The sequence below is a fragment of the Malaclemys terrapin genome, chromosome 12 (genome assembly GCF_027887155.1).
Source record: "Malaclemys terrapin pileata isolate rMalTer1 chromosome 12, rMalTer1.hap1, whole genome shotgun sequence".
Classification (NCBI taxonomy): Eukaryota; Metazoa; Chordata; order Testudines; family Emydidae; genus Malaclemys; species Malaclemys terrapin.
Genome location: NC_071516.1, coordinates 39,908,835 through 39,920,908, shown reverse-complemented (window position 1 = coordinate 39,920,908; position 12,074 = coordinate 39,908,835). Strand labels below are relative to the sequence as shown.

General features: G+C 40.1%; 1 protein-coding gene and 1 pseudogene across 1 annotated transcript; one reads left to right on the top strand and one right to left on the bottom strand.

Annotated features, from left to right (window-relative positions):
- Positions 1-3,458: 3,458 nt before the first annotated feature.
- Positions 3,459-5,220, bottom strand: LOC128846012 (olfactory receptor 5V1-like; annotated as a pseudogene).
- A 5,421-nt stretch (positions 5,221-10,641) lies between these two features.
- LOC128846011 (olfactory receptor 5V1-like) lies at positions 10,642-11,292 on the top strand. Its single transcript, XM_054045102.1, has one exon. The coding sequence runs from the start codon at positions 10,642-10,644 to the stop codon at positions 11,290-11,292; it is 651 nt and encodes a 216-aa protein (XP_053901077.1).
- The last annotated feature ends 782 nt before the right edge of the window (positions 11,293-12,074 follow it).

Sequence of the window (12,074 nt, the reverse complement as noted above, 5' to 3'; positions counted from 1 at the left end):
GAAGAGAGTATATGCCACAAAGAGCTTAAATATAACCAAGGATGACACTGGAGAAACCATTTCTTTATTTTTTATAGTACAAGAGGACAAGAAACACTCAAGGAATTACACTGGGGAAGTTCTCTTGCATGTGTTATACAGGAGGTCAGACTAGATTATTAGAATGATCCCTTCTGATCTCTGAAACTATGAGGTTAGTGTCTTGTACAAATATTTGCGATGAAAACAAAAAACCTGTCACACAGGAAATTCCATATTGTGACATTTGTTTTAACTTCGAAATGAACAAAAAATTTGAAATGTTAAAATTTTTGTGTGATGAAACATTCTAAAATGTTTGGATGCAGAAATGCCAAACATTTCCTTTGGGCATTTTTGATTGAAACAAAACATGTCCTCTTGAAATGTCCATTTCAAATGAAAATTTTCCTTTGGAATGAATATACTGACTTCAAATGACGTTGAGTTGAGTAATTTTATTTTCCATTTAAGAAAAAAATGTCAATCCAAAATGAAGGTTTTCATTTCAATTTCACATTTTGAAACAAAAACTTTCATTTCTTTTTGAGTGGGCAAATTTCCCAAGAGAAAATCAAGGATGTGGTTTTTTTGTTTGTTTGTTTGTTTTTCAAAATTCAGATTTTCCCACAGAAAATTTCAGATTAGAAAAAAAACGAGACAATTTTTTACCAGAACTAACAAACAAGCAGTAATCAGCATTCCTGTGATAAAGAATTTACAGTCCATCAGAATGATGCTTAGTAGGCAGGACAGCCCACAAAATCACGAGGTAAGAGTAGCTAAGTCTTGCTATTTGTTATCCAATGAACTGGTTGCAATAGATTTTAATTTTGATGAGTAACAGGAATGTAATTCTCTCATGAAAATATTTCCATTTTCAACCAGTTCTATTTTTGTGTGTGAAGAAGGTGAAAGAAGATATGTTTCTAGTGAAAATGGGAGGAGAAGGTGGTGTTTTTTTTAACTGTGACAGGGATTGCATTCCATCGCCAGTAAGCTGGCATGGGAAGCATTATTGGTCAACCAGTGGGTACATGGATGGTATTGTGGTTGAACCAACTGAATGGTGCAGGAAGAGTTCAGGCTTCAATGTCTTGCTCGCCACAGACTTTCTGGTTAACTTTGGGCACTTTGCTGGGGCTAAGTTTTTCCCATCCAATAGGAGTTGGGCACCTAACTCATCTAAACTCTTTTGAAAATCCCAGCCTGCTAGCTGACTCTTGATTTACCCCAGATCATATCTATGTAAGTCCAACTTTGACAACAGTTGGATTCTGAGTCATATTTTCATTTGCTGAGGCAAGATCCTCATCTGGCATATATGTGTAGCTCTGTTTATTTCAGTGGAGCTACGCTGCTTTATACTAGCTGGGTGAGCATGAATTTCACCTGGGTGCAGAGTGCCAGCACGACTTCCTACTACATTTGGGGCTTAAGTGGAAACTCAGAGATACACAAGTCTTTCCAGCTCAACATAGAGTGAAATTTGGGAACAAAATAATTTTAGAATATGGACACTATTGGCCAGAGCCCCACTTGAGGTCAATGCATCTAGCTCCATTCACTTATTGGCACTACATCAAGGACTAGATTCACTAAGGGAAGCAGTCATTGTGATGTTCAGCGTTGCAGCATCTAACTTTTAGGTGCCTACAAAACCACTAGATTTGCAAAGCCTGAGTTGGGCACCCAGGCTTTCTGCACATTGAAAGGTAAGAAACAATCACTTACAAATGGGATTTAATAAAAGCCAAAATGAAAGGTGGTTTCCTAGCCAATGGGAGATGCCAAGGAGAGGGGAGCATTCTAAACCCTGCTGCTATCAACCCTCCTGAAGAGAGGCATCTCTTTCTGCTTGGAATTTTTAGCTGGGATCCTTCTAACCTTACCTAAGGTGTTTTTTAGAAGAAGCAAGGGAAGAGGAAGAGAAGAAATAATCAGAAGTAGACAGCTAATAGCTTCTATCCCAATCATTAGGGCAGTGACCTGGGATGTGGGAGAGCCCAGCTTCAAGTGTCTGAGGAGAAATGATTTAAATGGAATCTGCCACCTCCCATGTGGGTGCCTTAACCAGTGAGATATAGGATATCCTGATGTGTTTCTCAATCACTCCTCTCCAAGCCTCAGTCATTCTTTGGGAAATGAGTCATTGGCTCCAGTAATTTATTAAGTAATATTATTAAAAAATTCTAGTGATTTTATTATGGATGAATTCAGAAAGATAATGCAGATGTAAAATAGGGTTCTCAACAAATTAGTCAAACAAATGCAATTAATTGACAAAGAGATTCATTTTATGGAATTGGCCAGATACCCAGCTTTTTGTAATTTGCCCAGGGCTCCTGTCATAAACATACACCTAAGGGTACCATATCTCCTTTACCTGTAAAGGGTTAAGAAGCTCAAATAACTTGGCTGGCACCTGACCAAAAGGACCAATAAAGGAAGAAGATCCTTTCAAATCTGTGGGGGGAGGTTTTTGTTTGTGCCCTTTTTGTGTGTTCTCTCTCGGACAGAGAGAGGCCAGAGCAGGAAAAACACGTCTCATAAAACCCTACCTGAAATAAGCATCTAAGATAACAAATTGTAAGTAATAGTAAGGAAATGCATTAGATTATCTTTTGTTTTAGCTTGCAAATTTTCCCTATGCTAAGAGGGAGGTTTATTCCTGGTTTTTGTAACTTTGAAGTTTTGCCTAGAGAGGAATCCTCTGTGTTTTAAATCTTATTACCCTGTAAAATTATCTTCCATCTTGATTTTACAGAGGTGCTTCTTTTACTTTTTTATTTATAATAAAGTTCTGCTTTTAAGAATCTGATTGGTTTTTAGTGTCCTAAAGCCCCAAGGGTCTGGTCTGTGTTCACCTTGTTTACCTATTTGGTTGGTATATTATTCTCAAGCCTCCCCAGGAAAGGGGGTAAATGGGCTTGGGGGATATTTTGGGGAAACAGGAACTCCAAGTGGTCCTTTTCCTGAATCTTTGTGTAACTCACTTGGTGGTGGCAGCGATACCGTCCAAGGACAAGGAAGAATTAGTGCCTTGGGGAAGTTTTTAACCTAAGCTGGTAGAAATAAGCTTGGGGGTCTTTCATGTGGGTCCCCACATCTGTACCCCAGAGTTCAAAGTGGGGAAGGAACCCCGACAGCTCCATTGAAGAAGGTGGGCCAGATTAAAGAGAGAGAGAGAGGAATGTGTGAATGACTGCAGTATGGTATTTCTTCTAGCATTCACTCTGGATGCAGGAGACCAACAATCCAGTCCCCTTTGATCCACTGACTCTTCTACCGCTGGGTATGTGACCTGCTGAAGTTAATGAAGCCACACTGATTTAGACCAGCTGAGAATTTGACCCAAAGTGTCATTCAGACACGTGAGGTGAGAATCACTTGCTATCCACAGTTTTATGCTCTCTCCTTAAAAAATAAAATCACCAATACTACTTGAAAAACCTGTATTTCCCCAACATTTTCCTTACAGCTGTTTTCACCTCCCTGTTTTTCAGGCTGTAGATGATGGGGTTTAACATGGGGGTCAAGATGCTGTACTGGATGGAGAACATTTCATCCAGAGCCACAGAGGAGACTGAGCTGGGTTTTGTGTACTGAAAAGAAGCTGTAAGGTAGAATACACCAACCACAATCAGGTGGGAACTGCAGGTGGAGAAAGCTTTATGCCTGCCCTCCGCAGAGCGTATCCTCAGGATGGTGGAAACAATCTGAATGTATAAGATCAGGGTGAGGAGAAAGGAGCTTGATCCAAATATCACAATAGAAGTAAGAAGCACCACTTGATTGCTGAGGGTCTCAGTGCAGGACAGATGTAATAGATAAGGGAGCTGACAGCCAAAATTGCTGATTTGATTGGGCCCACAAAAGTGAAATTTCAATGTAAAAGCAGTGTTAAGCAGGGCATGAAAGAAGCCCATAGTCCATGTGCCACTCACCATCTGAACACAGATCCCTTTGTTCATTTTCTCCACGTAATGCAATGGGTCACAGATGGCAACGGAGCGGTCATATGCCATGGCTGAGAGAATGAAAACTTCTTTACCAGCTGAAGGATGATGAAGAACATCTGGCTAATGCAACCACTGACAGAAATAGTTTTGTGCTCTGCTAGGAAGTTCATCAGCATATTAGGCACTGTGACTGAAGAATAGCAGATATCAACAAAAGATAAATGGGACAGGAAAAAGTGCATGGGGGTGTGTAGGTGAGGATCAGCCCTTATCACCAGGATGATCATCATGTTCCCCAAAAGGGTGATTAGGTAAATAACTAAAAACACCAGGAAGAGGAAAATCTGTATCTATGGTTTTCTTAACTATAAAGGGAAGGGTAACAGCCCTGCTGTGTACAATGCTATAAAATCCCTCCTGGCAAGAGACTCCAAAATACTTTTACCAGTAAAGGGTTAAGAAGCTCAGGTAACCTGGATGACATCTGACCCAAAGGACCAATAAGGGGACAAGATACTTTCAAATCTTGGTGGGGGGAAGGCTTTTGTTTGTGCTCTTTGTTTTGGGGGTTGTTCGCTCTTGGGACTGAGAGGGACCAGACATCAATCCAGGCGCTCCAAATCTTTCTGAACAAGTCTCTCATATTTCAAACTTGTAAGTAAACAGACAAGCAAGACGTGTTAGTTTTTATCTTTGTTTTCTCAACTTGTAAATGTACCTTTTCGCTAGAGTATTTATCTCTGTTTGCTGTAACTTTGAACCTAAGGCTAGAGGGGATTCCCCTGGGATCTTTAAGTTTGATTACCCTGTAAAGTTAGTTTCCATCCTGATTTTACAGAGATGATTTTCACCTTTTTCTTTAATTAAAAACCTTCTTTTTAAGAACCTGATTGATTTGTCCTTGTTTTTAGATCCAAGGGGGTTGGATCTTGATCCACCAGGAGTTGGTGAGAGAAAGGAGGGGGGATGGTTAATTTCTCCTTGTTTTAAGATCCAAGGGGTTTGGATCTGTATTCACCAGGGAATTGGTGAAGAGTCTCTCAAGGCTACCCAGGGAAGGGAATTAGCACTTTGGGAGTGGTGGCAGCGGACCAGATCTAAGCTGGTAGTTAAGCTTAGAAGTTTCCATGCAGGCCCCCACATTTGTACCCTAAAATTCAGAGTGGGGAAGCAGCCTTGACAGTGGGTCACTGGAAAATCCCAGGAGAATAAATTCAGTCACCGTTGTTTGATTTTCCATTGATATTCATTCAGAAAATCTGTGACCTGTAGGACCAGAGAAAAATAAATGAAATGAATACATTATAAAAGTAAATTGAAATGGCATGTGGAGGTTAATTGATCAGTAGGATGATCACATAGAGATCCCTATTCTGTCATGTAAATGGTGTCTTTTAGCTAGACAAAATAAGCTAGATTCACACTCAGGTGTCTATCTGCCACTTCAGGCATCTAAATCCCAGAATCAGACCCACTGGGACTCACAGATACACTGCTCAGCGAGGACTGTAGGATAGTATGGTGTGGGGTTCCCTCAAGCTCTTCATTTGAAGCTGTTCTACTATGGACCAATAATTCAAAAGGCATTGGAGCTAAGAGACTAAACGCTGGGTTTGCTGCAGCTGGTGTGAGTGCTATAAAGTCTCTCTCCAGCTCTCTCTATTTTTCTGGCCTTTTATCTGTTTAACCTGCCTTCCTGACTGCAATGGAGCTACAGTTAAATTACACTGGTGAAGATGTGGCCACTTCCATAAAATTATTTTCTTTGTCTATTACATTATGTAGGTTTTGTTCAAGTATTTTGTTCAAAACTCTGTTTAATATCTGAAATATCTCACTGGATTAATCCATATTTAATTTTCTATGATTTCAAGCAGAAGAAGAAGAAGAAGAAGAAGAAGAAGAAATAATAAACCCCAAGACTCAGAAACACTGTTTAGGCACCCAGCAGTTTATAGCCTGCCACCCAACCCAAGATGGAGAATATGGGCAAATCAATAATTATTATTAATGGCCTGAAGGTAGCCTCAGAAGTGCCCATTTGGACTACAGGCTTCTGATCCAGCAGGGCTTGTGGTGTTGAGATGGGTAAGCCCAGGTAAATATTATACCGTTGTCCAAACAACTCAAGGAAACCGGACATCATTGTCAACAAAAAGTGAAATGGAGCTTTACTGTAACCCAAGAATGAATCTGATGTTTTACAGATTGATAGAATCTAAGACCAGAAGGAAGCACTCTGATCATTTAGTCTGACCTCCTGGTTAACACAGGCTGGAGAATTTACCCAATATGGCATATTTTTTACAAAGATTATTATAAGAGAGCATAGGTCGGGAATACAGGGTGCATAGGATTACATGTTCATAGATCACTGAGACACTGAAAATGCACAAGGTTCTTCCAAAGATCATTTCCCTGCTGCAGCAACAGCAATCTATGGTTAACCAGAACACTCAACTCCACTGGAAGGGACTGTCATTGATGAGGTCCAAATTAAAATGGAAACCTTTCAAGCGGATCCCTTAGCACCAATTTTGTTGATGGTAGAGATTCTTTTGCTGGAAAGGATTCTCTGTGAGATCAGTTGTTTTCAGATCACCAAATAAGAAAAAATAATTAAACATTCAATTAGTTAAACATAAGATTGGTCTTAATCAACAGGAAGGGTCACAAAATGAGCTACAGAGATTGATGATGTGTAGAAAAGTGTGGTGAAGATATAAATCTATGGGCTGGCTTGGCTAACTGCAATGGTATCTGTAAAGATGGGCAGACTGGTAGTTCATGAAGGAGTTATCCTAGATATTTCTTAGCATAGAGTATAGATCATCTGGTTGCAATAACCAGTGATGACTGAATTTTATCCCAGCCCAAGAAAGCATGAAAGAAAGGACAAAGCATATTGGAAAAAAAGACTCAAAGGTTTTCACAGAAATGAATGTTCAGATAATGGTGCAGAGGGATTGAACCCATTAGTGATATAAGGTTAAGGAAAACATTAGTTCTAGAAGGATACCTGAAAGAAAGAAAGAAAGAAAGAAAGAAAGAAAGAAAGAAAGAAAGAAAGAAAGAAAGAAAGCAAGCTTCAATATGAGTGATCAAGAGCAGTCCTTAAGTCTTAATTATGTAAGAAGCAAAACTGACCAATAGAACTGCTCCCCGAACTGCAGAATGTGTTCCGGAAAGGAAGAGATGGTGGAACATATGTTGAGCAACCACAAAAGACTATCTGGGAGATGGTATATGAACAGGCCCAATGAGGTTGCAAAGTGTCTGCACTGGAGCCTCTCTGGCAAGTATGAACTGAAATAATCCATGCACTGTTATGAACACCAAACTGAAAAGCTCTAGAGAGTGAAGGAGCTAAGATTTTATGCAACCTGTCAATTGTCACAGACAAATTGGTGCAGTCAAACAGGCTAGATAATGGTTGCAGAAAAGAAGACAAACCAGTCCATGTTAATTGATTTTGCCATACTACAAGACAGAAACATAAAAAAAGAAACAAAAGAGAAGATGGTGAAGTATGAAGAACTCTGCTATGAAGAAGAACAGTTATTGAAAACTAGAACAAAGAATATCCAAGTGATTTTTGTAATACTTTGAGTGATCTGTAAGGGTATGAACGAGTAACTCAAGAACATGTTAGGAGTGCAGGACATCATGGTCATTGACCTCCAGCAGAACGTTCTTTTGAAAGTCAAAGGAGAATGAGTGTATTTGGGTATCTAAAATGCAGGACCTCTGCAGAGGGGGTAACAAAACTCCTGACTACATAGTAGATTTGGGGTCAGGATTTATTGATAACTCACAAGGATAAATTTTAGATAGTACCTGTCCCATTTTTATGCTTAAAGATCATGTTTATTGTGAAAGGTATTTGTTTATAAAATCCCCCTATGTAATATTGAGGAACAATAATATTAATCATAAATTAATGTGCCCAGAAAACACTGTCTAGGCAAGCTGTCAAGAATTTAAAAAGAGGGGTCTGACAAAGTTAGTCTTGTTCCTTTGTCACTTAAACTCTTTTGCAAATTCAACCCAATGGGACTTTTGACTCAGGGTCCTGCAGATCTGAATTTCAGCCTGTTCATACATAAGAGACTCTCTCCTGCCCTCAAAGAAGAGAGTGGCTATTTTGACCATGACTTTTAGAGGAAATGGGAATGAAGCCAATGTTCTGTCCAGTGTCAAAACTATGTTTAGTCCCATATTCTCCCAAACCTAAATCTTTCCCCATCGATCAGTTTATCAGACAAATGCTCAAGAGATGGACCTTGTACTGGAACCTAAACAGAAACAACAGCAGATTCTGTGCAAAGTGAAATCATAATCTAAGGGCCTTCTCCAGAGAGCGTCCTGCCCCTAAACTACACACCTCCCAACACACACACACACACACACACACATACTATTGCTGGCACACTAATTCATCTCAATTTTCTCAAGGCTTCTTTCAGAAAGAGAGAGAGAGTAAGCTGGGCAGCCTAAGTAGTCAATGGGACTCTGCATAGAGACCGACTCCTAGATAAGCAGGGCAGAATCTGGTCCTTAGGAATCAAAAAGATAATAAAAGATTAAAATGAATAAAAATATGAATCAACTCACCTGCCTCTTAAAAGTGGATCATAACTCTAATGAGAGATCCTGACCTGTGATTTTCCAGTTTTGTTTTCTTAGTCTGTTTATCTACTTACTTATTGATTTGTTTGTCTAATTTCTCTATCTGCCTCTGGGATACAGCATCAAAGTCCAATATTCTTTAACAGGAACAGAGACCCCTCAAGGTATGTAGAGTTATTGGTGTGAGTGGAGCAAAGACCCTTTCCAAACTGACTCCAAGACTAAGAGCTGATTTCTTGAAAGCTGTTTAAATGCTGTCTTGTTCCCTTTGGACAAGAGCCTGGAAGCTCACTCTCTGTAATAAGCTACCAGCAATACTGTGCTGGGTCAGACCTTAAGCCACGGTGTATGGTTCATAAAAATAAGAGCACTGTGGCTTCGACTATCAAGAGACCCCAAGTGATTTAGGTATCCAATCTCAGGGACAGTCAGTAAAAAGGCATATATTTGGGCTCAGATTTGAAAAGCAGTATAAGGAGTTAGACACCCAAAGAGCAAATCATTTCATCTTCCTTAGACTCCTGTGAAGATGATAGCCATAATATATGATTACCACAAGAGGGCAGCAAAGGTGAAAGCATGGGAAATGGCCAGCCATCCTTGAACTTCAGCAATGGATGGACACACTGGCTAACGAATGATAATGGAGTAAATAGATCATAAAATGGAAGCAAAAAGTCAAGGGTGAGACAAAGGAGCAGCTATACTGTATGGAGCTAGGCAAATTTTTTCATAAAAATAATTTGTTTGCCAACAAAACCGTTTGGATCAACCCTGTATTATTTGCAAATGTGAAACCTATTCACCAAATATTTTCATTGAGGTATGGCGGAGGGAAGTCTAAGGGCTTGCCTACACTTGTTGGAGGATCGATGAGTGGTGATCGAAGCACTGGTGGTCGATTTAGCAGGTCTAGTGAAGATTCACTAAATCAATCGTAGATCGCTCTCCCTTCGACTCCTGTACTCCACAGGATCAAGACGAGTAGGGGGAGTCAATGGGAGAGTGTCTCCAGTTGACATCACGTAGTGTGGACCCCGCAGTAAGTAGACCTAAGCTACATCTATTTGAGTTACGCTATTCACATAACTCAAATTGTGTAGATTTGATCCGATTTTTCCTGTAGTGTGGACACGGCCTTAATTAACAAACCAGCATGTGGAAATCTAGCAACACCTCATATGAAATACACTACAAAAATTACAACACATAACAGAGAAAGAGGTACTTATCGAACTGGCCAGATCCCCAGTGGGTGTGAATCAGCAATAGTTCCATTGGAGTAAAGGGGCCAGGTCCCTAGCTGGCGTAAAAACAGCTGTATCTCAACTGTTGTTAGAAGGACAGATTTAAGAGTCATTAGACCAGAGAGAAACAGCAAGAGAGTGGATGACTTTATAGACCAGTGGTTGGGGCCCTCACCCCAGATGCAGGAGACACAATATCCAGTCCCCTTTCTCTAGTGGCTTTTTAGTGTGGGACCTGATTTGGATATTTGTTTAATTAAAGTGGCAGTTAGGTGCCTAAGTCATCTCTATCTGGCCCATTTTGTCTATGTAAAACACACAAATTCCAGTACGATTTTTGCTATTTGTTTCTCTACATTTTGTCTATTTTAAAAAATATATTTTACAGGTTTTAATAGGACTCTTTTTACATTCATCCTGCTGATCAGATTATTTGCACAAGCCACTTCAATTTTATGATATTTATTTTTTATTCATTTCATTATTGTTTTTGTTTTTATGTTTGTTAGTTTTTTGGTCTTACAGGTCATAGTTTCCTTGAATAAATATCAGTGGAAAATCAAACCACAGTGATTACATTTATTATCCTTGGACTTTCCAGTGACCCACAGATGCAGATTTTCTTCTTCCTGGTGTTTTTAGTTAGTTATTTGGTTACTCTGGTTGGGAACATAATGATCATGATGGTGATAAGAGCTGATTCTCACCACCACACCACCATGTAATTCTTCCTGTTCCATTTATCTTTTGTTGATATCTGCTATTCCTCAATCACAGTGCCTAAAATGCTGATAAACTTCCTAGCAGAGCACAAAACTATTTCTGTGAATGGCTGCATTGCCCAGATGTTCTTCATCATCCTCTCAGGTTCTGAAAAACTTTTCATTCTCTCAGCCATAACATATGACCACTATGTGGCCATCTGTGACCCATTGAATTACATGGAGAAAATGAGAAAAGAGATCTGTGTTCAGCTGGCGAGTGGCACATGGGCAATGGGTTTATTTCATGCCCTACTTACCACAGTTTTTACATTGAAGTTGCACTTTTGTGGGCCCAATCAAATCAGCCATTTCAGCTGTGAGTTCCCTCATCTATTACAGCTGTCCTGCACTGAAACCCTCACCAACCAAGTGGTGCTTCTCACTTCCACTATGATATTTGGATCAAGCTTCCTCTTCACCCTGATCTCCTACATTCATGTCATCACCACCATCCTTAAGGTTCGCTCTGCTGAGGGCAGGCATAAAACCTTCTCCACCTGCAGCTCCCACCTTATTGTGGTTGGCTTATTGTACATGACAGTTTTTTTCCAGTATACAAAACCCAGATCAGTCTCCTCTTTGCTTCTGGATGAAATTCTCTCCCTCCAGTACAGCATCTTGACCCCCATGTTAAACCCCATCACCCACAGCCTGAAAAACAGGGAGGTGTAAACAGCTGTAGGGAAAATATGGGGACATTCCTGTTTCTCAAGTAGCTGTAGGGACACAGAACTTAATTAGTTTTAAGAGCGAGATGGATACGTTTATGAGTTAGGCTGTATGATGGCATTTCTTGTGATGGTGTGTAGCAGGGCTCAGCAGCTCTGGAGCTCATTTCTGGTTTCTGTCTTTTGATCCTAGCTGTCATGCTTCATGGTTGAAGGAAGACATCAGCACAGGTCCCCCTGCAGCAACATATTCTGGGAGGGATTTTTTTTACTCCTACCTCTGAAGCTGGAGAGGGGATATTGGATATGGTGGGCCAGGACTCAGAGATGGCACTGAGCATTCTCTCTCTCAGATGTTTGCCTAGGCTGTTCAGGGACTATCAGTTATGTAAGCCTCTGTACAGATGATTGGAGAGTAGATAATGTAACACCTATTGTTAAACAAAGGCTCCAGAGGCAATCACAGGCTGGTAAGCCAAACTTCTGGATCATACATATTGGTTTAAATTACAGTAAAGAATGAAATTATCAGACACAGAGATATACAGACTATGCTGGGGAAGAGTCAACATGGCTATTGTAAAGGGAAATCATGCCTCACTAATCTATTAGAATTCTTTCAGGAAATCAAGAAGCATGTGGACAAGGATGATCCAAGGGATATAGCATAATCAAATGTTCAGAAAGCCTTTGACAAGTTCCCTCACTAAAAGCCCTAAAGCAAACTAAGTAGTCAGGGGAGAAGAAGCAAGGTCCTATCATGGGTCAATAACTGGTTAAAGGATA

Excerpts from the sequence above, each read along its gene's own strand:
- LOC128846011 (XM_054045102.1), top strand. The coding sequence starts at position 10,642 with ATGCTGATAAACTTCCTAGCAGAGCACAAAACTATTTCTGTGAATGGC.